The 27,849-nt window shown below is 36.5% G+C and overlaps 2 protein-coding genes across 2 annotated transcripts; one reads left to right on the plus strand and one right to left on the minus strand.

Moving 5' to 3' along the window:
• Nucleotides 1-1,508: 1,508 nt before the first annotated feature.
• Nucleotides 1,509-6,041, minus strand: LOC140775379 (probable L-gulonolactone oxidase 6). The gene is made up of 3 exons (XM_073118638.1): nucleotides 5,320-6,041; nucleotides 3,272-3,527; nucleotides 1,509-2,345 (listed from the first exon to the last, which is right to left on the minus strand). The coding sequence occupies exons 1-3, from the start codon at nucleotides 6,001-6,003 to the stop codon at nucleotides 1,531-1,533; spliced, it is 1,755 nt and encodes a 584-aa protein (XP_072974739.1). The 5' UTR covers nucleotides 6,004-6,041; the 3' UTR covers nucleotides 1,509-1,530.
• Nucleotides 6,042-21,833: 15,792 nt separating this feature from the next.
• Nucleotides 21,834-26,935, plus strand: LOC140768148 (L-gulonolactone oxidase 2-like). Its single transcript, XM_073108300.1, has 3 exons — nucleotides 21,834-22,566; nucleotides 23,480-23,735; nucleotides 25,966-26,935. The coding sequence occupies exons 1-3, from the start codon at nucleotides 21,883-21,885 to the stop codon at nucleotides 26,778-26,780; spliced, it is 1,755 nt and encodes a 584-aa protein (XP_072964401.1). The 5' UTR covers nucleotides 21,834-21,882; the 3' UTR covers nucleotides 26,781-26,935.
• Nucleotides 26,936-27,849: the final 914 nt, after the last annotated feature.

Consider the following 27,849-nt stretch of genomic DNA (forward strand, 5'->3'; position numbering starts at 1 on the left):
TGGCCAAACCTGGTAGCCACGCTCGTAGCATTATTGCCTGAGCAAGGCCATGTCGGGGTGGCTTCTACAAGCCTCATCACCACCTCAGCTCCACAATAGTGGGACTACGACCATCAACCGCAATCGCTAGGGGCCAAAAGACTCGTCGACAACATGCCATGGCCACCATTATACCAACACAAGCCCAAGCTCAGTTTTTAGCTACCACCATCGCACGCGTGATGCTAACTACCACCGACGAGAAACCTTGCCTAGCTATCGCCAGTGCCCATGCAGCCCACAACAGCGCTGCTAGACCAAGATAATTTTAACCCTAGATTTAGGCTTTCGGCTATTGAGTAGGAGAGATGAAGTGCACGTATTTCAATGCATGCTAAATTTTCTTGATTCAACTCAACCACCTCGCGTGAACTATTTTGGGACTTGTGTACATGACCCGGAGCCTGAGTTCAATCCCAACAACAACTGGTGGAACAATCTGATGAACCCACATAAGCTAATTGAGTCATAGCTGCATTTTGATCCGCGGGCCAACGAGCTTGACATAAACTGGAAGATCTAGTTTGCGTACTAGTCACCTTGCAATAAGGTGTTGGAAGCATTGTGGAATATTATAATTCAATCATGGGAGTCTAAGTTAATTTAGTTGAGTCGAGTCGAGTTAACTTTGAAATAATTAGTTAGATTTATCTTGTTATTTTAAATTTAAAATAAATCGGATAATCCAAATGTGGATCCGTTTCGCTAGAATTTTATTTCTTTAAATAGGATTGGACATTTGTTGATAATTATTATTGAATGAATCTAAATTTAACTAAATTATTCTTTTCGTCTTGTTTTTTTTATATAGTCATTAAATTGTCCTTATCTTTCTAGGAATAGATCGTAATTGTAGAAGCCTTCTGATATTTCAAACCCTAGCCACCATCTTTCTTCAGCAGCCACCCTATCTTATGGTCGTCTGCCATTCTTCGATGGCCATAACGTCGGATATTTAACGGTTCTGCCCCATTCTAACCTTGCGCCATTCTTTTATTTATATCATTTCATTCCGACCTCTGATTAAGTGAAACTAAATCCATTAAAATCCTAACTTACAAGGCTACCACCATCTAAATATTTATAATTTTCTTATGTCTAAATCTGGTTCATAACAATAGTATTTATATTCCAAAATATAGTTATTATGATGTTTAACTATTGTTCTAAAATAAGGAGTTATATTCAAGAATAAGAAAAAAATTACTCTCAAAATAAAAAAGGGCATGCTTATATTAAATTTTAACGGTATATTCTAACACTATTATATATCATTCCTTGGTAATTTATTGACTTTATTATCACATCAGATCACCGAATTAATCTAAAAGTTTAAATTATTAGATAACAAAGGAATGTTACAAATCATATCTTCATAATACATAATACAAACACATAAACAAGCATTCAAACTCACACATATACACAAAATAAAGAAATTAGACACACACACACAAATCTTTCAGCAATAAGTTTATAATATAATTCTTCTTATACTTTCAAATAAGTGCACACTCTTGCATCCTTGTAAACTTTTCCAGACCGACAAAAGTATCCCTTACTAGGAGCACAATGTTTATCCTCAGAACAAATACACAATCCTTCTAGCGCACACCCCTCCTTTGTTATGTTTGTTTTCCCTTTTATTCCAAGCACTTGGTCACTCCACTCACTAGAAAATAATCCATTAGGATCATACTTCTCCTTCACCTTTAGAAACTCCTCACTCTTTGCATACTTCTTGATCACGCCATCGAAGGCGATATTTCGATTCTTCCCCCAGTGCGGTAGTCCGTTGTACTTGAACAATGCCATTTGTTCAATCTCTTCCATCACATCCTCATAAAGCCTTGGAGCCATCGACTCATGGCTTCTGTAATATGTAATGTCGAAGTCTATCATGTCTTCCTGTTTACCTAAGTATGTGGTTGATGCCTTAACATACCGCATGAGGATACCGTTGTAAAGCTCGACGCCACACAGGGCTTCTGAGTTTATATCACGTAATTTTTGGACATCGAGGATGAATGCCTTAACTCTAGGGAGTGCAATGCTGATGGTTGTATGGTAGAAGAACTCACCTTTGATCCTTGGATCCCAAGGGCAAGTAGTGATGAGCGAATCCTTTGGACTACTGATGCAACCCCCTGAGGCCTGCATTCGATTTTGGTAGCCGATCACTGGATAACCCGTGAATAAAACACCATCATTTGTTAAGCCATATCCAGCAAGAGTGATAGCTGAGTTTATCAGAATAGCATCAGTGCATTTGCCGTCACTGTTGCGAGTGGCCTCTAGATCTTCCTCTTCATACATTTGAGTTGAGAAAATATCATTAGAACTAGTCATGGTAGGGTTAGATAGAAGTTGCAAAATGTACGGTTCACGTACTATAAAATTTGAGCTTGTTTCTAGTTTTGGACTAGGAAACACCTTAGATTTCATATTTGTATATGTACAGTTCAAAATCTATGGTTTTTATGTGGATTACAACTATAAGTTTAAATATTATTAATTAATAAGGGAAGAGGCAAATCTATTTTTCAATTGAGAGAAATATATGTACGATAATTTTATTTTTAAGAAATTATATTTGAGGGTATCCAAGAAAAGGGGGGAGTTTTTAAGGGACGATACACACCAATATTAACCTCCGAGAGAATATATAAGTAAATAAAAAGCTAAGAAAGAAATGATATGGAAAGAGCAATCTTTCCAAAATGATAAAAATAATTGTGAAAATGTTAAGATAGTAGTAAAATTACATTTATATCCATATTTTTTTTGGATATAGATACGAATATGGATAGTAAACATATTACTTAATTATATGTCCGCTAAATAGTCATGAATATAGATGGATTATTGGATATATTTATATTTATTTTGAAATCTATAACTGTGGGTAGTATAATTACTAAAATATTTAGGCAATCAACAAATAGATACAAAGTTAGATTAGAGATCCAGATAAAGAGTATAAAAAAAAATCTCTTGTCCCGTAATTTTCATGAAATGATATGCGACGTATTAATTCCGTTGCTATTCTTTTGCACATACCCATATCCATATAAACTATCTAGATACAAATTTGAATATTAAGATGGATAGAAGAAGTGGATGAGTCTGACGAGACAGAGTATGAGCATTTCCCCATTTTTTCTTATAATTCTCAATATTAATCTCTTCCCCTAGAATAGAAAAACCCAAGAAAAAAAATAAAAAATAGTACCTGTTAATCTATTGGCTGTTGTTACAAATGTGGCGGTCGACCGAAAGCCAATGAAATCAAAAAGGCCATTGCCTGATGCATTGAGAGGAACACGATCATCGATGCGGTAGAGGGCTTTGCGATGGCCAGGAAACCATGCAATGTCGGCAAACTTATGCTGATTGCCGAAGGTGACGGCTAATTCTTGCAAGTTGTTATCGCTGCGTTCGGAGAAGGTAATTGAACGCTTAAATAATGGTTGCAATGCCAGTGTTACCTGAAATTACCAAAGACATAGATCGAGTAAGCGATTGATGGTTCAGTCAGTGGTCAGTGGTCAGTGGTCAGTGGTCAGTGGCATAGCCTCGGTTTTTCTAAGAGAGGAACAGGGTTGGAGGCAAACATGAATACAATGAAAAGCGCCAACATTAAAGAATTTAAAATTTATACATAAAAAATTTCGTTTTAATTCTAGAATTGTTGCATACTTGCATGACAGCTTTATCTTTTAAATATCTACCCATAAGAATTAAAATAATCAGTCGATTTTCTTGTTACGCGCAAAGGAGATCGTTATTGCTAGGGTTGTCAAGCTTTACGAGCGGCTCGGGCTTGGCTCGGGCTAGAATCGGTTAGAGCTAAGCCGAGCCCGAGCTACTGAAACAGGCTCAAAATTAATATCGAGCCAAGCCTGAGCTGGAGCACGCTCGTTTAGGCTTATAACTCAATAAGCTTGGTATAAAAGATGTGAAAAAACCATGATCCCCAAATCTTATATCCCACATCCCTGCCTCCTACTCCTACGGTAGTCGGCACCCGTGCTCGTCTCCTCGAGCTGTCGCGGTGCCGCCTCATCCTCCTTTGCCAGGACGCCAAGCTGCCGCCTCCTCCCCTCCTTCGACAGTTGGTAGTTCAGAACTTTGTCACCCGTGCTCGTTTCCTCGAGCTGCAGCGGTGCTGACTTGTCCTCCTCCTCCAAGACGCCAAGCTGCCGCCTCCTTCTCGTCCTTCGGTAGTCGGCACCCGTGCTCATCTCCTCGAGCTGCCACGGTGCTGCCTCGTCCTCCTCCAAGGCGCCAAGTCACCGCAGTGCTGGCGCCTCCTCCTCTTTCGACATCGGTAAGCCACTGTAGTGTCGCCTCGTCAAGCTGTCGTTGTGCCACCTCGTCCTCTAAGCTCCACCTCACCCTCGATCAGGCCCAGGCTCGGGCTTGGCTTGAGAAGAGCCAAGCTGAGCCTGAGCCTGAGCCTAATATGAAGATTTGAAATTAATTTCGAGCCAAGCCTGAGTCAGAGCCGGCTCGCTAAGGCTCGGCTTATTTGCATCCTAGTTATTGCTTTATTAGTGAATGGACCTCAGGCTCTAAAACCGTGTTAAATTACTAATTACTTTAAAACTTTAAGCAGTTAAAAGAATAATAATTTTATACTTTATATTCTAACATTACACTCAAATATAATAATTTATATATATATTATTGTCCTTACGTTCCTATCAATGTTGTATAGAAATACCACCTATTGCTAATCTTTTTCATAATTGTCAAAGATAAAAAAAAAAAAAAAAAGCTTTCATTATTGCAACTATATTTTTAAAATATCATAATTCCCACCAAAGTCAGTAGTCTTATTTGAAATATCAGTTAAATATAACTAATCAGAACGAAGCTAAACTTAAATCATGACAAAAAAATTCAGGGATAATAATAATATTTTGAGAAAAATTATATTTTACCTCTTGTGGTTAGGTCTAAATTCACTTCACTCCCTTATAGTTTTATTTATGTTATTTACTTTCTTATGGTTATATTCAAACTGATACTATTATTTTTTTATTATCCTATTTAACTATCTAAATTTTAAATTTAAAGATAATTATTTAGTAGCAAAATGGTAGATAATTGGATAAGCCTTTAAACTCATCTAGTAACTTTGTCTCTAAAGAATATATTAGTCAAATCTGATAAAAAGATTATGGTTTTAATTACGTGAGTGTTGACTTTAGTTGGGTAAAATCCCCTAATGTTTTTTAAAGGAAAATTTACCCTTGATGTTGGACGACTATGTACCTGAGAAATGACTCCAAGAACCCCAAGAGAAACCTTAACCGCATCCATGTCAGGGTCAGTAACGTCCAACACCCTAACCTTCGCATACCCTTCCTCCGCCGGCGCCGGCGTGACGATCCTAATCCCGACGGCGTACTCATGCACGGCGCTCCCCTTCCCCGTGAAAGAGCTCCCGTGGGCGCCGGTCCCCAGCATCCCGCCGACCGTCAATCCCCACCAATACGGCGCGTAGGGCAGCGCCAGCCCCGCCTTCCCCGCCGCCTCGATCAAATCCTTCAGCACCACTCCGCTCTCAACCACGGCCGTCATCGCGTTCGCGTCGATGCTTATGATACGGTTGAGGCGTCTCGTGCTAATGATTACGCCGTCGTCCCCTCCGGGGCAAGCTATCTTCGGAATGCTATGAGAGTACCTCGTCGCCGCCTTCATCTTCTTCCCGCGAGCAGCGGCGTCCGCCACCGCCGCGACGAGCTCCTCCTCGGAGGCTGGGAAGACGGCGGCCGCGGCGCGGCAGGTGGAGCGGTCGGGGAATGTTCCGTAGGCGTTGCTGACGGTGCAATTTGTTGTGCCCGAGGAGCACACTATCGGGTCCGGTGGCGGGCTTGGAGAGGAAAGATTGGCCAAAAGTAGGAACCCCAGCAGGAGAGTAACTGTGGTGAGTTCTTGCATTGCGTTGATGTTCATTGTCTAAGTGGAGTCGCCACTACTATAAATGAGTGAAAATTTGGAGTCGTGGCACTTATAGTTGAAGATATATCGAGGATCTAGCTTTCTACTCCACTGACATTATATTCCATGGGTGACAACTATGCTGGATATTGACGTTGTATAGTGGGCATGGGTGGAAGAAGGCATCAGTTCAGATCTACCAAGTCTTGGGATACCGCTCTGGTCCAACAGGAAGTTGTTCTATGAATAAAACACGTGGTACAAGAGAATTGCTTGCCCCGAATTTGGATTCGTTCGCTTACTAGACTCCTTTATTACTACGCAACTCAATTGCCTTTCGACTCTTTCCAAAAAAAAGAAAAAAAAAAGAATTAAGAATCCGATTCGATCCGGTTCTGTTTTAAGTTATTCTTGAAATTAGTTTATTTCCGAACCAAAATAGCTTTATGTAGAGAGATGTTTACACGATTGCGAATGAAAACTTTTAAAATAGTCACTCTGCTGGTTAAATCTAATTAGTCATAATTGAAACACAACTTATATCTACAAAATACCTACTTTGCTCTTGGATAGATTATTAAAAATAGATCAAAAATTATCCAATAATATACCAAATACAATAGTACAATGAAATATATCTTATTTTATATGAGGTAAAAACTATTGATAAAAATTTTACATTTTAACAGGGTTTGTTTACTCAAGGAACAAGAGCAATTCGACAATATATATATATATATATATATACAAAGTGAGGCTTTCATTTTAGAAATAATTATTTTAGAATAAGGTGTAATAATTATTTTTGATGTTATATTATTACGAACCAGATATGAACCGATCTAGACGTAGAAAAATTATGAAAATTTATAGTGATAGCCTCATAAATTATGATTATAATGGATTTAGTTTCAAATAAATTGGAGGTCAAAATTAAAAGACATAAATAGAATAGTGGAGAAAGGTCTGAATATGTTAGATTACTAAATATCTGATGTTGCGGTGGTCATTGGAGGGTGGCGAACAGCTAAGGATGATGGTGGACAGTTGTAAGGTAGGGTGGCTGCTGGAAGAAGATGGTGGTTATGATTTGAAAGTTTAAAAAACTTCTACGATCTACTCGTGGAAAGATAAGGACTATCTAACGGCTATAATAAAATAGTAAATGTGATAATAATAAATAACTAAACTCAATTATTTCTTAATGCTTAGATGCCTTAACAAAGAAGTTCAACCTCTCTATATATAGAGGTTGGGTACAATGAGTCCTATTCAGACTAGCTCTAAAGACTTATACGAACTATAACTTACCTTACATGACTTAATTGAACTTACCTTAGTGGTTTAAATAACTTAACAAGACTTATTTTTAAGGCTTATATGGCATAACAATATTTGTCTTAAGGGCTTACATTATGAATTGATTAAAAGATAAGTAGATTTGATCCATCAAGCTCAATGTCCCCATGATTCAATCTAATTAGACCCTAATCATATCAATCCACCACATTTCCAACACCTTATCCTCAAGGAGACTAGTACACGAGTTGGATATTCTAGCTCATGTCACACTCCTGGGTTGACGAGTTTGAATACAATTTAGCTCAGTCAGCTAACGCGAATCCACTAAGTCGTTCCACCAATCATCCTCGATCTTGTACTCGGGGCCCAAGTCATGATCATGGCTTTCCAACTGGTTATTCCAAGGTGGTCAAGCCGGTTCGTAAAATTTAATATGCCTCAAGATACGTGCACTTCATCTCCCTCACTCTATAGACAAAACCTTGACCCTAGGGCTAGAAAAGTTTTTTGGCCAAAGGGCGCTGTTATGGGCTATGTGGGCGCCAACGATGGCTAGGTAGGGTCGTGGGTCATTGGCAGTTTACCTCCAAGTTGTCCTTACAGTGGCAGAATGGCGGTGAGCAACGATAGAAGCCAATTATTGAGCTCAAGCTCGAGAAGGAGCAATGGTGGCCATGGCGCATCACTGGAGAGCCCATCGATCCTTGGTGGTTGGGATTGATGGTCATGGTCCCACTGCAATGGAGCAGAGGCAGAGAAGACCCCTGGCGAAGCCACCTCGATGCGGCTTGGCTCGGATGATATCGCCGCTAGCGTGGAAGTCAAGTTCGGCCACGTGATAGTCTCTTATGGCTGAGGTGGCCACCACTAGATGGAAGTTGAGCTGGGGAGTCCAACTATGGCCACTGGTGGCCGCAGAAGGGTTGGACCCACGTTCATGAGCCACAATTTTGCTATAGTTTGAAAGGCTATTGAGGGTGGCTTTCTAGCCGATTTTAGTAGCTACTTCTGGCCTAGCTCAAGTGCGGGGGTCATGTGGACGGGATCGGATGTGGGGCCACTTAGACTAGTGGGGGTTGGATCGTCATATGATGATTAGGAGAGTCATGGAATGAAGATTAAGTTAAGTTATTTCATTATTTCATATTTATCTTTTACCATAGTTGTTAAATCGTCCTTATCTTTCTAGGAGTTAATCATAGTCATAGAAATATTTCAATCTTCTAAACTCTAGCCATCTTTCTCCACTAACAGCCACTCTACCTTATGGTCGTCCACCACCGTCCTTGGTTATCGACCATCCTTTGACGACCGTCACAACGTCAGATATTTATCATTTTGCCCTATTTTACCCTACTCTACTATTTTATTAATATCATTTTCCTCAGACGTCAGATTCTCATGAAACTAGATCCATTAGAGTCGTAACATCCGAGGCTACCTCCATATATATTTTATTATTTTCTTACATCTAGGTCAATTTAGATCTAGTGGAGTAAGGCCAGAATAAGGCAGAATGGTAAATATCTGAGGTTGCGGTGATCGTCGTAGGGTGGCGGATGAGCAAGGATGGTGGTGGACAACCGTATATTAGGGTAGGGTGGCTACTGGAAAAAGGTGGTGGCCAAGGTTTGGGTGCTTGGAAGGGTTCGATAGTTACGATCTACTCCTACGAAGACAAAGATAATCTAATGGCTATGATAAAAACGGTAAATGCAATAATAAAAAAATTAAACTCAATTAATTTTTAATTCTTGGATGCTTGGATGAATAAACAAAAAGCCCAGCCTCTCTATATATAGAGGTTGGGTTAAGTTCTACTCGGACTTAGCCCTAAAAGCTTATACAATTTAAGCTAAGTTTTATTTTAAAGGCTTATATGATATAATTAAATTTGTCTTAGTAGTTTACATGACTTAATTGAACTTATTTTAGTAACTTACATAACTTAACTAGACTTATCTTAAAGGTTTATATTAGTATGAATCAATTAAAAGATAAAATAGGATCAACCCATTGAGCCCAAGGTTCTCATGATGCGATCTGATCTAACCTAATTCACATCAATTCACCATGATTTCAACCACTTTGTCTTCAAAGTGTCATAATGGTTTTCATACCTTCTATCGCTCTCAAACTGTATATCCTCGATCTCTATGTGGGTCTTGTCTACCACGAGGAGGAGGGCCCTACGATGGGTTCTACTCAAGGGCCCACTTATTTGAGCCATATTCTATCCTAGCCCCGAGTGGCTCGGGCCAAATTCGTGCCATGAGTGGCTAGAGCCAAGGTACTAGTGTATATGGTTTAGGCCATGGCTCGGGTGCTGGTGTCCTGTGGAAGGTGCCGCATGTGACGACTTGGGTTAGGAGTGTCTAGATTGCGGTCGATGAAAAGCTAAGCTTTTCAGTTCTAGCTCCCATCGTGAGTGGGGAAGATGACCTCGTGGCCACTGCTGGCGGCTAATCCAATGTTGTAGCAGCTGCGGGGATGGCCTGTGATGGTGGGGTGCCTCCATCGCGGCCAAAGGAAGGGTTGCGGCCGCGATTTCAACACCTCCTATCTTTCTCAAGTTGGATTTTCTTTCCATGAGAGGGCTTGCTCCACCATGGCCAACAGTGTTGGCGACAGTGGGAGACAAGTATGCCCTCTACCGTAGCTTGGATCGAGATATTAAAGGAAGGTTTTACTCTTTCAACTTCTTTGAAAAAAAATTTGTATATCATCTTCACCCACGTCAATGGCTCATCGTCGATAGTTGCTAATGATACCAAGGAAACCTCTACAAGAATGGAGATAAGATTTTGGTCCTCCATGGCCATGATATCCCTTGGGTTAGATTTCGATCACGTTTTCACCATCGTTCGAGGAACACCAACTTTGATACCAATGTTACAGACCAGACCAGACCTGGATCAATACGGACATGAGAAAATTATGAAAATTTTGGTGTTGGTAGTCTCACGAGACAAAGTTCTAATAGCTTTAGTTTTACATCAATCTAATGTCTGAATTAAATGTGAAAAAATCCCTAGACACACGTATGTATCTAAACACTAGGCAATGATATCGCTCGTTCGCTTAAGTAAAATTCTAAAGAAATATTAAGAACGAAAGCAAAGATGAACGCCAAGATTTTAACGTGGAAAAACCCAAAACGGGAAAAAAAAAACTACGGATCCAAAACCCGGATCAAAACCGATCACTATAATAGTAGCAGTTACAAGACTGACTCACAAAACAATCCGTCGATCCAAACGACTTTGTTCCTCTCAGTCTTGATCGCTAGAACCCACGATTCACTGCTTCTTGTGATTGAAGTCCAATCTCAGTAGCCCTCGAGATTGATCTTTCATCTAGATAGCTCTTAAGACGAAAGATTAAATTCTTGTAGATGAGAAGAACCTTGTTCGTTGAATAACCGATGTAACCTCAAGAAATCTCCTTCAATAATGCTTCTTCAACTACCCTAGAGATAGGGCATCACAATCCTTATATATGATCTTCAAGATAGAGCCAAATCCGAGTCTTATCCGTACTCACGAAAATCCAATAAATTGCAAACTTCATAGGTGCGTTCGAACGCGGCTCGAGTGCGTTCAAACGACCTGACTTAATCTTAGGTGCGTACGAACGGGCCCAAGTGTGTTCGAACGCGACAGCTTGAATTCTTCAGGTTGCGTTCGAATGCGTTTGTGAATGCTGCTCTCGATCTGTGTGAATACACTACCCGCGTTCGAACGCTTTTGTGAACGCTGCTCTCGGTCTATGTGAACGCAGTACCCGCGTTCGAACACGTTTGTGAACGTGGCTCTCTATCTGTGTGAACGTAGTATCCGCATTCGAATGCGTTTATGAACGCGGTGTGAACTCAACAGCTTTTCTCCACTAATCTTGCAATTCTTCAAACCAGAGATATTCTAGACTTGTGTAAAGCTCATATACATGAAAAAATACACTTAGAATATTTTGTACACATTTGCTAACAAATAAAAACCTAACAATCTCCCCCTTTGGCAATTTGTGACAAAACACCTAGGTTACAAGATATTACAAAGACTTCAAACTGAGCAATCAACAAGTCTAGAATATTTTGCACATCAATCCCTACAAATCAATATATACCAATCTAAGATCAAGTGAAAATAACTTGAAATGAATAAACAATCGAAACACAAGTTATCAATGGAGCATAAGTTCAAAGGTACTTAAGCTGACAAAATTCACAGACAAAGTTCACAGTTACTTCAAGCAAAGTTATAAATCTAAAGACTCTCATAAACTCCGACTCTAATAAACTCCCCCTATGCCCATACTCCCCCTACACACCTAGACACCTAAACTCTCTCCCCCTTTTTGACATAAATGCCAAAGACTAGGAACTCGGAGGAAATTGACGATGAAGAATCGTCGACACAGAGTCAAGTACAGTCCCTTGACAAGCTTGCTCAGCTCATAAATCATTCACCACCGAATGGAGATCCTGTACTTGAGTACTAAGCTGATCGAAACGGTCAGAGTACTGTGGTAACTCCCCCTCAGTGTGAGATGAGTCATCGTCAGAGCTATCATCAGAACTGTCGAGGTGCGATGAACAACTAGCGGCAGAAGAGGATGGCTTGAGAGGAGACGACTGGTCGTGAGCTTGACTCCGCTTAAGAGTAATCCGATCCAACAGTTTTTGCGAAGTAAGGGAAGGTTCCGAAACATTCACACGCACCCCACTCTGAGTGCACAAATTTGTAATAAAGATCCCAAACGGCAACCCCTCACGAGGTGCTTCTTTCTGTGCAGCTGTAAGAATCGAATCATAAATCACGGCAGCCAAATCAATAGAGACTCCAGATAACATCGCATGAAGAAGGAATGCATGATCCAGACTAATACTGGAATGTCGAGTCTTGGGGTGACATTGTACAGACAAAAAAGGTGAAGCATGCGAGCCACCGATGTCAGCTTCGCATGCGGCATCATGTTTCCCTTCCAATGTTCCCTTTTGATCAGTACAGTACCAGCATATTCATTGACAGCAGGAAGTGGAGCAGACGTTGGATACTGGAACTCACCATCAGGAAGACGAAGTTCAGTGCGAATAACATCTGAGTCCAAGTACATAGACACACCACGAGCAGTAGAACGTATACAGCGATCTAAAACTGTGGCATTACTAAAAAATTTTCGAACAACTTCCACATAAGCAGTCCCGCTCATTCGACACACAGATAACCATCCACGCTTAGTAAAGATCTGTTCAATCCCCAATTCAGAAAAATCAGAAATAACCACGGGTCTTTCACAGATAATAGGATGAGTGCCAAAATTGTGTTTGTAGCGCCCGGCAGCCATTGATGAAGAAAATTTTGGAGCCGAAGACGGTGACGAAGGCGGCCTTGGTTTCTTGGTCACAGTCACTTTTTTAGGCATTCTTGAGAAAGAAACAAGTTGCAAGATTCAATACAAGCCCAAAGCAACAAAAAAAAATAAGAATTTCAAAAAATTTTAGAAACCATGAAGGCCCTAAATGAAACCCATCTTTCTCTTGAAAACTCAAAGATATCACGTTCAATCTCACAAGAAACGTCAAGGTGTTAACATTAACGTGATCAAAACGTGAAAACACACAAAATCAATCAAGATCAAGAATGTTTATTGAATAAAAAATAGGAAAAATGATGGATGATCATACCTTGCAAAAGTGAAGAAAAACTCAAAGATTTGGTCGAAAGACGCTAGATCCGGAGGAGAACTACCCTCTAAAATGATTTGAACTAAAAAATTCGATGAAAAACACCAAGATCTTGAAGATTTGAGAAGGGGAAAATGAAGGGCTTTTAGGGTTTGGAAAATGGAAGATGAAACCCTTGGGTTCGGACGCAGTATTTAAAGAAACCACGAGTGCGTCCGAACGCACCAGTCTGCGCGTTCGAATGTGCCAGTCATCGCGTTCGAACGCGCCAGTCATCGCGTTCGAACTCAAAAATCTGCGTTCGAATGCCCATTTTTTTATTTTAAACTAAAACAAATCAAAAATATTTTTGGAGATGCACTTCTAGAATTTCAAAATATATTCAAGACATAGAATATGATAATCAAATGAAATAAGTCATACACAGATCAATTAAATCATCAAAAGCATATTATAATCAATTCGAATGCATCACTCAAAATTAAATTAATCTTGATTGATCATAACGATATGCATATGCAAGATGAGCATAGATAACATGAACCAATCTTCTTAAACAAACTTTCCTATATAAACAATGATGCAACACAGTAGTCAAACCGACTATGTATTGAAATTTTGCACTTTTTGACTTATTCTCCATAACATAACAGGAATTTTTCCAGTATTTTTTTTTATACTGAAACATATATGTGCAATGATTACTTTCACACATGAGTAGGTAGCCCTTTTCTTGTAGTACAAATCAACAATGTGCAAGAAGAAATTCACATATGTCATTTTTTTAATTTTGCAAATAATGTACTGAGTCAAACTGGACTCTAAACAAGACGGCTTTCACACTAACTCATTGTAGCCCTTTTCATTGATCTTTTATGAACAAATTTTTGATGACTAATCATGAGGTCAAACTGTGCAAATCAAGGTTAATAGTGAACTATTTAAAAAAAAAATTCATGATATCATGCTCACTCAAGAATAGACATACGTTATGAGTGCATTAAGTTTAGTTTCATTATAATAGAAGTCGAGGGAGTGACAAAATCAAAATTGATACAATATACTACAAGATGACAAAATTGACTATAATAACTCATGATCAAGAGAAAATTCATATTTTTATGTCAAGAGTATATTATTGAATCTAGGAGTGCATCATTTTTTTTATGACAAAAACTCTCGGCAAATCTGAAACTTAAAACCAAAGAAAATTTTAGAGTAAAAGAAAACCTAAAAAAAACGAAACAAAAGAAACTCACAAACTAAAAAGAACACAAATCTTAATAAAATCAGTCCAAAGCACAAATCCCTAAAGAAGTACGAAGATACTCAAATCTCTGTAAATCCAAAGGTTTTGTAAACAAATTACCCAACTGTTTCTCCGTCTCAACATGTTCTAGTGCTATTGTTTTGTCTTCAACTAACTCGCATATAAAATGATGTCGGATATCAATATGTTTTGTACGCGAGTATTGAACAGGATTTTTTGATATATTAATAGCACTCATGTTGTCACAATAAAGCACCATAGTATCTTGTTCAATGTCATAATCCTTGACCATCTGTTTCATCCATAGTAACTGAGAACAACAACTCCCTACTGCAATTTACTCGACCTCTACAGTAGATAAAGATATCGAGTTTTGTTTCTTACTGTGCCAAGCAACCAGATTGTTTCCAACATAAAAACATCCACCTGAGGTACTTTTTCTATCATCACATGAACCTGTCCAATCAGAATCCGTGTATCCCGATATGATAGCACCCGAGTCATAAGTAAACCAGATACCTAAATCAACTGTGCCACTGACATATTTTATGATACGTTTCACAGCAAACAAATATGACTCCTTAGGTTCAAACTGAAACCTAGCACACACACCGACACTAAATGCAATGGCAGGTCTACTAGCAGTTAAGTACAAAAGGCTACCAATCATGCTCCTATACAGCGTCTGATCAACACTTTTTCCTGACATGTCCTTACCTAGTTTGGTAGTTGTACTCATAGGAGTTCTAGCATGTTTTGCATTTTCTAAACCAAATTTAGTCACAAGATCCTTAGCATACTTGGTTTGAGCGATAAAAATCCCTCTCTCTAATTGAGTAATTTGAAGCCCTAAAAAGAACTTCAACTCACCCATCATGCTCATCTCAAAATGACTGTGCATGAGATCTGCAAACTCCTTAGCTAATAATTGACTCGTCGCCCCGAAAATAATATCATCCACATATATTTGTGCCATAACTAAACTCTTGTTTTCACGTCTAATGAACAATGTCTTGTCCACTCCCCCTCGAGTGAACCCCGCATCCACTAAAAAGGTGGTCAACTTCTCATACCAAGCTCTTGGGCTTGTTTTAGCCCGTAAAGAGCCTTTTTCAATTTAAAAACATGAGAAGGAAATTTTTGATCTTCGAAACCCTTAGGATGTTCCACATAATATCTTCATTCAGGATACCATTCAAGAAAGCACTTTTAACATCCATTTGAAACAATTTAAATTTTAAATGACAAGCAATGGCAAGCAGTATACGAATAGACTCTAATCTAGCAACAGGAGCAAATGTCTCATCAAAATCTATACCCTCAACCTGAGTGTATCCCTGTGCTACTAGTTTGGCTTTATTTCGAACTATATTGTCATGTTCATCACTTTTATTCTTGTAAATCCATTTTGTCCCAATGACGTTCACATTCTTAGGTCTAGGAACTAAATACCAAACATCATTCCTAGAAAATTGCTCTTATTCCTCATGCATAGCATTAACCCAAGAATCGTCTAACAATGCTTCCTTCACATTTTTAGGTTCAAAAGAAGATGTATAACAAGTAAATGATACCTCACTTTGGATTTGTCGTCTTGTCTTAATTGGTTCATTCACGTCTCCGATCACTTGTGACAATCGATAATTTGATTTAACTCTGGCAAATGGTTCCGGTACGTTGCAGTCATTTTTGTTCATTTCAACTTTGTCCTCGTCATGATTCTCAATTTCTAGGTCTATAGTGGTGGGGGGTTTTACCTCCATGGCCGAAGGAGTCATGGTTGCGACAGTTTGGGGCTCCTCTCCACCTCCCTCACTAGCAGAGTTTTCTAGCCATGGCCTGTTGGATTTCATCATAGTCGACGATGCTAGCAGTGTGATATGGCCGTGCTAGGCTAGGAGAACGCCTATCATGGCTTCGATTGCCTTCTTAATTCTCTCGATGTTCTCTTTCAATTCGGTCGAAAATTCTTTAAAAATTGCCTTCACCCAAACCGGCGGCTTGTCATTAACAATTGCTGGTGGTGGAGGGGGTGCTAGAGATACTCCCATAGGAATCGAGATGAGTTCCTGATCCTCCATGATTGCTCCTTCCTTGTTCGTCTTGGATCATGTGTTAACCATCATTTAATGAATGTCGACTCTAATATCAATTTTATGAACCATATCTGGATCGATTTGAACATAAGAAAATTATAAAAATCTATATGGTGGTAGCCTTAGCAGTTAAGATTATAGTGGATCTAGTTTCACATAAATAGGAGGTTGACATGAAAAGATATAAATAAAATAATAGAGGAAGGTTAGAATAGGTCAGATTGGTAAATATCTGATGCTGTGGTGGTCATCAGAGAATGCCGGATGGCCAAGGATGGTAGTGGACTACCATAAGGTAGGATGGCTGCTGGAGGAAGATGGTGATAAGGGTTTGAAAGTTTGGAGGGTTTCTATAGTAATGATATACTCCTAGAAAAATAAAAACGATTTAACAGCTAGAGTAAAATAATAAATGTGATAATAATAAAATAACTAAACTCGATTACTTTCAATGATTGGGTACCTTAGCAAAGAAGCCCAGCCTATCTATATATAGAGATTGAGTGCAATGAGTAATACTCGGACTACCTCTAAAGGCTTATACGACTCGATTTATGATTTACTTTAGATACGTATATGACTTAATTAGACTTGTCTTTGTGGCTTACGTAACTTGACTAGACTTGCATAAAGTCTTACATGACATAATTAGACTTACCTTTAGAGCTTATCTCATGAACTAATTAAAATATAAATATACTCGGTCTATTGAGCCAATATCCTCATGATTCAATCTGATCGGACTCGGACCATGTCATATATAAAGTGAACGAAATGATGAGAAAACATGCTTTGTCCTTTATTAATGATAAATGTATTTAGATTTAATATAAAGTAGATGATAGAATAATAATATTTTAAAATTTTTTGTTGGCAATGTAAACTAAGAAAGATATCAATTACTTTATCAATTATCCTATAAATTTTCATAATAATTTTTTTTTAAATTTGTGATCTTATGTTTATGTGTATTAAAGCAAATATGGAAATTATTTTTGGTATCGGTTGTCATTATTAGCTAACACCCATTTAAATTCGTCTGCTATCTCCTATCTTCTCAAGAGGAGAATTTGTCCTTTTAACTTCTCACGTAAAATTAGAAGAAGAGATGGGAGTTATCTACAATTTGACATATAAAAGCTGTAGAAGTTCCTAAACATATTTTAATACAATAGAGACGTGGAAGCATTTCGATCTTTTAAATCCTAGCTATCTTCCTCCACCAACAACCACCCTCGATCACCCTAGCTTACAGCCTTCCACCAACAACCACCCTCGGTCACCCTAGCTTACAGCCTTCCACCACCACCCTTGGTCATCCACCACCCTCTAACGACCACCGCAACATCGGATATTTATCGTTTTATCCTATTTTACCCTATTATACTGTTTTATTAATATCCTTTTATCTAAAAATTATATTCTCGTGAAATCAGATCCATTAGAACCGTAACTTTTGAGGCTAACTCCATATAAATTTTTATAATTTTTTTACATCTAGATCAATCTAGATCTAGTTCAAAACAAATGTATGGATGAAAATATATAACTAAAATAGTGGAGCAAGACCAGAATAGAGCAAAACGGTGAATATCTGAGATTGTGGCAGTCGTCGGAAGGTGGCGAATGGCCAAGGGTGGGGTGGATGGTCGTATAGTAGGGTGGCTGCTGGAGAAAGGTGGTGGCTAGTGTTTGGGTGTTTGAATGGATTCTACGGTTATGATCTACTCCTATGAAGATAAAAACAATCTAACGATTACGATAAAATAGTAAATGTGATAATAAAAAATTAACTAAACTTAATTAATTCTCAATGCTTAGATGATTGGATGCTTAAATAAATAAAGCCCAGTCCCTCTATATATAGAGGTCTGGTATAATAAGTCTACTCAAACTTAGCCCTAAATGCTTATATGACTTAAACAAGAACTTATCTTAGAGGCTTACATGACTTAATTAAACTTGCCTTAGTGGCTTACATAACTTAATTGAACTTATCTTAGTGGTTACATGATTTAACTAGACTTGCCTTAAGGGCTTACATAAGCATGAATCAATTAAAAGATAAATAGACTTAATCCATCGAGTCCAATGTTCTCATGATGCGATCCAATCTAACCCGATTCACATCATATATATATATATATATAAGGCTTTTATTTTAAAATAACTATTTTAGAATAAAGGTGTAATAAGTACCTTTGATGTTATACAAAGTGAATGAAATAATGAGAAAATATGTTTTGTAGGTCATAAAATTATGATAAATACGTTTAGAATTAATATAAAATAGATTGATAGGATAGATATCAAAGATAACTTAGTAATAAATTAATGTGTGGCATAAAATATAATTTTGATAAATAGTATTTATAGATGTTGTATTTCAAAATAAGAAAAAAGTTACTCCTAAAGTGAATAAATAATGGGTGTATTTTAGTAATTTACATGTGTTTATTAATTTTAATAAGAGTCTGTTAGAAATATCTTATTAAAAATTAGCCATGATAATATTTCTTAAAGTGTCAAAAGATTTTAATAGCAATTCTAATATTTTTTTAGGAAAATCTACATATAACACCCTCTTTTAATCAAATTATGTTTTACACCCTATATTTTTATTATTTGCAAATCGAGTCCTATGATGTAGCGAATATGTGCAAAATACACCCTCCCATTAGATCAGTTAGTTAAACTCAACCAAATCTTTGAGTTAAGTTAACTAAAGTAAAATAAAAATACGAAAATATCCTCAACCAAATCATACTAAAGACATTTTAGTCATTTTAAAATAAAATACTTTTACTTAACCGAATATTCTAACAATGTTAGTTCAAATTTAACCTAGGGTATTTTCTACGTATATTCGCTCAATTAGAGGGCTCGATTTACAAATAGTGAAAATATAGGATGTAAACCAATAAAGCAGGGTGCTATATACAATTTTTTTTAATTTCTAAATAGTGGCAATAGTAATATTTTGAAGTTTTGGTGGCAATTATGTAAACTTAGATATCAATTACTTTATCTATTGTCCTATAATTTTGCATAACAAATTTTTAGATTTTTTTTTTATCTTATGTTTATGTATTAAAGCAAATATGGAAATCATTTTTGGTATCGAAAGTCATGATTAATTAACACCCAATTAAATTAATTACGTGTGCTATCTCCTATCTTCTCAAGAGGAGAATTTCCCCTTAACTTCTCTTGAAAAATTAGAAGAAGAGATGGGAGTTGTCTACAATTTGACATATAATAGCTGTAGAATATCTAAATATACATTAATATCTAATAAGGGATCGTGATTAGTTTTGGAAGTTAATCTTGTAGGTTAATTTGATTTTTATTAAATCCATGAACTACTACAGTGACTTCGGAAAAACGTGTTAACTGTAGAAATAGCAATGCTATTTCTTAGTTATCTCTGTGAGTCGGACATATTTTCGATTTCCATTATAGATAACGCTTTTTTCTATTATTTTTTTGTAAGATTTTCCTTTTGTTATCTAATGCTTATTAAACACTCATAGGACAACGTAAGAGAGAAATGATTCCTACCTTCTTTTTCTTCCTTTTCTTCTTATGATGCTACTATTACTTCTTTTTCTTCTTCTTCTTCGTTTTTTAGTTCTTTTTCTTCTATCTCTTATCTTCTTCTTTTTTATACAAGTCTCTCTAATCGCTATTTAAAATTTAATGAGCGATTAGAGAGACTTATATATAAAAAAAAAGAATAAGAAGAAGCAAAAATAAAGAAGAAGATGAAGAAATTAGGATAAATTGGATAAATAAAAACTCTTCACTTAAAATTTCAAATAGAGAACTTAATCTATGTTGCAAATAAATTATAATATCTACTTAAAAAAATTAAATAATAGTTAGAATTTTGTACTTAAATTATAAATTCTTTGTTCCATTGAAGAAAGATTTATAATCAGAAGAAATTTTGAAGATAAAAGTTCTAGATTATGATGTAACCAATTTTATCCGATTGGTTTTCATAATATTTCGACAATCTTTAGAATATTTTTCTAAGACTACGCTAAATTGGAATTTTGTAGTTTAAGGACGAAAACATGTGACCTATACCATATTTATTCTTCTTCTTATTTTTTTAGGGTGAAAAAAAACCTTCAAATATATTTCTAATATGAAGAAATTCTAAATAGTAAAATTCTAGTTCATGATGTCAGGGATTTTATACAATTAATTTCATATTTTTGAAGGTCAAATGAATATCTTTTTAATATTTTTTTAAAACTATACAAAATTAAAATTTTATAATTTAAGATTGAAATTCATAGTTTAGGTACAAATTTTGTATTTAAATTATAAAATTTCAGTTCTACATAGTTTCAAAAAAATATTCAAAAGATAATAATCTGACGTCCAAAATTTATAAAACCAACTGGATAAAATCCATGATATCATGTCTAAAACTTTTATATTTAGAGTTTTTTCATATTTGAAATCTTTCTTGTAAAACAAAAATCTCAATGTTTAAGTACGAACCGTAATTTAAGTATAAAATTCTAATAGTAATTGATAGTTTTTTAACTAAATACTATAATTTATTTGCAACATAGAATAAATTCTCATTTTGAAAAGTTGATTAAAGAAATTTATTTATTTAAACTATCTTTAATTAGTCTTTTACTATATTAATGAAAGAATAATTATAGAGACTTATATAGACAAATAAAGAAAACTAAAATATAGACGAAAAATAGCAGTAGCAAAATAAGAAAAAGAAATAATGACAAAAGGAAAAAGAAGTAGAAGAACTAAGGAGGATAAGAAGAAAATGGTACAAATTATTTTTCTTTTATATTGTGTCCCATAAGTATTTAATAAGCACAATAAAACAGAAGGGCAAGCTTAAAAAAAAATAGAAAAATATCTCTTCAGTAATGAAATCTCAGTGCTACTATTCTTTGAAATAGATCAACTAATATAAATTAAGAGGTAATTAATAACATACAGCTAAAACATTGCAATGTGTGCACAAGCTGTAGAAGCAAAGAATAGTGTGGGAGAGAACGGAAAAAAAAACGTGGAATACAATAAACACAAAATTTTGGTATTATATTAGCCAAATTAAACGTGATCACTTATTGAATTTAATGTTTAGCACCTATCAGAGCCGTTTTCATTCCTAATCCCAAGCAACAGTTGAGTGTAATAGTAGTAAATGAGCATAATAAGCTAATAAATCCGAATCCGAAGCAACTCTATTGCACTCACTCTTTTTAATTATCTCAGAAGAAAGGCAAGCTTAAGCTTGAAGTGGAGTATTATTCATTGAACAACTTCCCATTGGGCCAGGGCGGAATCCCAAGCCTTGGTAGGTAGGTAGGTCTGAACTTAAGCCTTCTCCCACCCATTCCCACTATACAACGTCAATATCCAGCATAGTTGTCACCCATGCAATATAAGGTCGGTGGAGTAGAAAGCTAGATCCTCGATATATCTTCAACTATTAGTGCCACGACTCCAAACTTTCACTCATTTATAGTAGTGGCGACTCCACTTAGACGATGAACACCAACGCAATGCAAGAATTCACCACAGTTACTCTCCTTCTGGGCTTCCTACTTTTGGCCAACCTTGCCTCTCCGAGCCCGCCACCGGACACGATAGTGTGCTCCTCGGGCACAACCAATTGCACTGTCAGCAACGCCTCCGGTGCCTTCCCCGACCGCTCCACCTGCCGCGCCGCGGCCGCCGTGTTCCCTGCCACCGAGGAGGAGCTGGTCGCGGCGGTGGCGGACGCCGCGGCTCGCGGGAAGAAGATGAAGGCGGCGACGAGGTACTCTCATAGCATTCCGAAGATAGCTTGCCCTGGAGGGGAAGACGGCGTTATCGTTAGTACGAGGCGCCTCAACCGTATCGTCAGCGTGGACGCGGACGAGATGACGGCCGTGGTTGAGAGCGGAGTGGTGCTGAAGGATTTGATCGAGGCGGCGGCGAAGGCCGGGCTGGCGCTGCCCTACGCGCCCTACTGGTGGGGGTTGACGGTCGGCGGGATGCTGGGGACCGGCGCGCACGGGAGCTCTCTAACGGGGAAGGGGAGCGCCGTGCATGAGTACGTCGTCGGGATTAGGATCGTCACGCCGGCGCCGGCGGAGGAAGGGTACGCGAAGGTTAGGGTGTTGGACGTTACTGACCCTGACATGGATGCGGTTAAGGTTTCTCTTGGGGTTCTTGGAGTCATTTCTCAGGTACGTAGTCCTCCCTTCTCATCGGGTACATACTTTTAAGATATTATATATATAATTGTTATCTTGTTTCCTCTCCCTCTGCATATCATTTCTATGTATTTCTGTTGAATTAAATAGAGGTGATGATAGTGTTATTCCCGAGGTCAACGTGTTTAATAATGATAAAATTATAAAAACACCCTAATTTTCATTATATAACTTAACCCCTGAGTTTCACTCTAATTGTCTTAAAAATCCTGACAAGTATAAGAGCTTTGCATTAGCCAAGGTTAGAACCCACAAGTCACAACCAAATTAGAGAAATATCTATGTAATTTTGCAATTTGGACCCCTCTTAAATCTTTCACTAACCCGTGTATCTTTTACAATTTGCATAGGTTTTGTATTAAAATGAAAAAGTTGATCTACTTTTTGCTAGGTAAGGATGTCGTTTATTTATTTATTTATTTTTTATAATTAAATATTTAAAGTAGAGAAGTTTTAAATAATAGTAATAATTTTTTTCCTTACTTTCTAACAACCAAATGTTCCTCAACTTAGAATTACTAAAATTCTTTGGTGGGAATCATCATTATCGTTTGCAATTCTTAGGTGTAAGGATTTGAATTTGAAATTTTAATATAATTTAAAAGATGAAATTGTCATATAATGACTCCACAAAAGAAGAACTCACCATGGACAATTATAAATTATTATTAGTAATTAAAATAATTTATAAATTTGCATGCTTTTATATATATATATATATATATATATATATATATATATATATATATATATATATATATATATATTAATTTTCTGTTCATAAAAATTGCCCCTACCTCACCTCTTGGGTTCCCTCCTCCCACCCACTAACCACTATCTAGTGCTAAACAATGGCTTATTCAATCCATTCCTTTGTTAATTTCAGGTGACATTTGTATTACAACCATTATTCAAGCGTTCAATTACCTTCTCCAAACGCAGTGACTCGAACTTAGCGGAATCAGTCGTCACCTTCGGCGACGAGCATGAGTTCGCCGACGTTGCATGGTTTCCTGGCCACCGGAAAGCCCTCTACCGTATCGACGATCGCGTTCCCGTCAATGCCTCAGGCAATGGCCGTTTTGATTTCATTGGCTTCCGATCTACTGCAACACTGGTGATAGCAGCAACTAGACTAGCAGGTACTACTTTGTCATCAAGAGTTCCATTTGTTTCTTATTCTAAGGGAAAAATTCTTTGTTGAGAAAGATTATTATTGACAAAGAGGTCATAAGAAAATATTATAATTATGCTCATACTAAAGTCTCGTTAGATTTAGTCACCCACTCTATTAGAGTGACTCTAGCTAATGGCGAAATGGGGTGGATAAAATCCTACTTGATTTGGTCCCATATTCGACCATTGTTGGATGGATTGAGATTTTCTTATTCGTATCGGATTAATCTGTACTAATATGGGTTTATAGTGATTACTATCTATTTACTATCCTCATTCTTATTCCTATCGGAAGAAAGAAAATATGGATATGGATTCTGACTCGTTTTCACCCCAAACTCTAGTAAATCTATGTAAGGGTGTTTATATTATTTTGATAAAATTTCTATCTAAATATTATTAGTTTTCCTACTTGGATACCCTCGAATAATATTTATATTAAATATATTTATTATCATATTATGTCGGACTTATGAATAGATCTTATTTGGATTCCTAACGAATAACTGGTATACTATGAAATAAAAAATATAATAATTTTATTCTAAAGCAATAAGTCAAAAAAATTTGTAGTAAATTATGATATTTTAATCCTGTTATACTCTACTCTCATATTTAGGGGTGTAAACAAGCTGGGCTTGATCGAACCTGGCTCTAATCAAGCTTGGATTGAAATTAATTTTGAGCCTATCTATATGATCAAGCTTGGATTGAAACAATTTCAATCCGAGCTAATTTCAAACTCGAGCCAATTTCGAGCTTAAACGAGCTGCTCAATTAGTAATTTCAAGCCTTATCATTTTAAAATCATTTTCGAGCCTGCGCGAGCTTGAATTAATTTAGGCTTGAATCAAACTTGAAATAAAACCTAATTCAACTATAAAGATATAAATATTACCAAAATATAAATTACAAGCAATAAAAATAAATGGGTTAGAAAATAATAAGCAATCAAAATATAAATTACAAACAATAAAGATAATTGTGTCAGAAAATAATGGCTGAAATTCTGAATAGGTGAAAGGGTTTTGATCTGATGATTCATATTAGTTTAATATTACTTATATTATATATATATATATATATATATATATATATATATATATATATATATATATATATATATTCGAGTCTTATCAAGCCGACTCGGGATCAAACTTGGCTCAAATTTAATTTCGAGCCTAGCTTTAATGATCAAACTTGGCTCAGTCTATTTTCAAGTCAAGCTTGATCGAGCATTATCGAGCCAAACTCGAGCCGAGCTCGAGCCGGCTCGATTATTTTGACAGCCCTACTCGTATCTAATTTCTTAATGATGAAATTAGCCTTTATTATTGTATGCTCTCCGTTAAGAAAATATTTGACTCTTTTCCCTATTTAATTATTAAACTTATAGTTGCAAAAAGGTATATATATATACAAATATGAAATAATAAACTCTGAAGGAGTATAAATAGGTAAAAGAAAACATCACTTTTATGATACTACAAGAATACCCTCATCCTAAGCTGATGAATTTTGTCTGACCGAGTTGACTTAAATCTCAAAGTTTCTTGTCAAAAACTGAACATAAACTGGATCTATCAATAATAAAAATATAGCATGTAATGAATATTTTGGACCGAGGTTGACCTAAAATTTAGCTTCGAGGATCGAATATATTTGAAGCAAATCAAATTTATAAATAATGAAAATATAGTAGTCATTGAATTTTGATAAATCAAAGAAAGTTTTATACTCATTTTTTGTTTAGTTTGGAGGAGAATAATCTTCAATCATGTTTTTATTTTGTGTTTAGTTGCATTATTAGAATAGAAGGTGTGACTTTAACTGTAAGTAAGGAAGTTTTTGGTTGTTAAAATATGAACATGGAGTAAGATTAAGGCAAAACATCAAAGCAATTGATGTTTCTAAAACAGTGCTCATGCTATTTGCTTTAGGGTATTTCAATAGATATCTAAATTGATCTTAAACATCATTAAATAGCCTCTCCTCTCTTCCCCATTTAGTAAGAATAAGAAAATATGAATAAGGTGTCGTGTGAGATTGTTAACTATGATAATTACTACAATAAATTTAGATGGTGTTTTGCACCTAAATAAGGGACATCTAATCCATGGACATGTCTCTCTAAATATTATGTAACTTCTATCTAAATTTTATCTTGACTATTTTTTCAAACTCAAATACATGAAGAGGAAGGCTTGGAGGCCACCCGCAACGGCGACGGCAAATGCACCGATGCTACCTTGACAAACTCCGCGATCGCCCTCAGTAGATATGGCTTAACAAACAATGGTGTTTTATTCACGGGCTATCCGGTGATTGGTTACCAAAATCGGATGCAATCCTCAGGGGGTTGCATCACCAGCCCAGAGGATGCTCTCCTCACTGCTTGCCCTTGGGATCCAAGAATCAAAGGCGGATTCTTCCACCAGACAACCATCAGTATTGCACTCTCCAAAGTCAAGAACTTTATTCTTGACGTCCAAAAACTCCGTGACATGAACCCAAAAGCCCTTTGTGGTGTCGAGCTCTATAATGGGATCCTCATGCGCTACGTCAAGGCGTCGACCGCATATTTAGGTAAGCATGTGGACATGTTAGACTTCGACATAACTTATTATAGAAGTCATGATCCGATGGCTCCGAGGCTTTATGAGGATGTGATAGAAGAGATTGAGCAGATGGCGTTGTTCAAATATAACGGGCTTCCGCATTGGGGGAAGAATCGCAACCTTGCATTTGACAGAGTGATTAAAAAGTATGCGAAGAGTGGGGAGTTTATGAAGGTGAAACAGAAGTATGATCCTAATGGGTTATTTTCAAGTGAGTGGAGTGACCAAGTGCTTGGAATAAATGGGAGAACAAGCATAACAAAAGAGGGTTGTGCATTGGAAGGGCTATGTATTTGTTCTGAGGACAAACATTGTGCTCCTAGTAAAGGATACTTTTGCCAGCCTGGAAAAGTTTACAAGGATGCAAGAGTGTGCACTTACTTGAAAGCATAAAGAAAAATTATTTCGCAAACCTACTGTGGTAAGATCCATGTCTTTGTATATGTGTGATTTTCTTAAAACAAATGTTTATAATGAGAGTTTTGAGTGTTTGTTTATATAATAGTATTATACCTTGTTGCTTTGCTATATAATAACTTTTGGATTAATTTAGAAATTCGATATGATATTAGTAAGTGTTACATCTTCATAAATGAATGGTATATAATAATGTTGGTTTGTATTTTGTAGCTTTTTTTTTTCTTTTTCTCAAATGATGTCTTAACCGATGCCCTTGGATTCAAATCCAGAATTATTCATACAAACATGAGAATATTCATACAATATAAACTTATTAACTAACCCATTAATATCACATTCGTATAATATTGGCTTGTTACTTAAAAACTTTAAGATTTTGATCAACTGGTTTTCTAACAACATAAAAAAAAAAGTCTCAGAGAGCAAGGAATTTATAGTAGATATTGTATTGTTTAGTATCACATCCAATAAATTTGTAAATAAACCTCTTATAAATCTTTATAACTAACATCTAAATGAGGAATTCAAGCAAGATAAATGTATCTTTAATTTCTATGGAGAAAATTTCATTAAGGTGGTAAACCAAGATATGTCGAGGTAAAATCCAACATTTTTCATTAAAAAGAGAGCGAGTTACATCAAAAGTAACAAGCCAAACTTTCACTTTGAAATAATCTACTCATCTGAATGTACTCAGCGTACATAATCTTAACAATTGTACTATGAAATCAAATCTGCCGTGTTTTGAATCGAAATAAAAATTTAAAGACATCTGAAAGGGAGGTTTCTTATCACAAAAGAAGTTGCAGTAAGGAAAGCAAAGATATAAATGTTCATGAATAAGAGCTTTGCAAGAAATGAAACACTATTAATCATAAGATGCAACTATGATTATATCACAAAGTAAAATTATTCGAAGAACCTCCCATGAATGCAAATCCATGCAATTGGCAGCATGTTGTATTAACATTTCCCTTGCAGGGTGGTTTAAGTTTACTGTGACTATTAATCATTTATCAACAACTTACCTCAAAGAAAAGAA

The sequence above is a fragment of the Typha angustifolia genome, chromosome 2 (genome assembly GCF_048772165.1).
Source record: "Typha angustifolia cultivar Huaian chromosome 2, ASM4877216v1, whole genome shotgun sequence".
Lineage (NCBI taxonomy): Eukaryota > Viridiplantae > Streptophyta > Magnoliopsida > Poales > Typhaceae > Typha > Typha angustifolia.

What these genes read in the sequence shown, in the direction of transcription:
- LOC140775379 (XM_073118638.1), bottom strand. Translation starts at nt 6,003, where the DNA reads ATGAACATCAACGCAATGCAAGAACTCACCACAGTTACTCTCCTGCTG. An exon ending in TTCTTGGAGTCATTTCTCAG is followed by an intron (nt 3,528 to 5,319) that starts GTACATAGTCGT and finishes TGGTAATTTCAG; the next exon opens with GTAACACTGGCATTGCAACC. An exon ending in AACAGCCAATAGATTAACAG is followed by an intron (nt 2,346 to 3,271) that starts GTACTATTTTTT and finishes AAATGTATGAAG; the next exon opens with AGGAAGATCTAGAGGCCACT.
- LOC140768148 (XM_073108300.1), top strand. Translation starts at nt 21,883, where the DNA reads ATGAACACCAACGCAATGCAAGAATTCACCACAGTTACTCTCCTTCTG. An exon ending in TTCTTGGAGTCATTTCTCAG is followed by an intron (nt 22,567 to 23,479) that starts GTACGTAGTCCT and finishes TGTTAATTTCAG; the next exon opens with GTGACATTTGTATTACAACC. An exon ending in AGCAGCAACTAGACTAGCAG is followed by an intron (nt 23,736 to 25,965) that starts GTACTACTTTGT and finishes AAATACATGAAG; the next exon opens with AGGAAGGCTTGGAGGCCACC.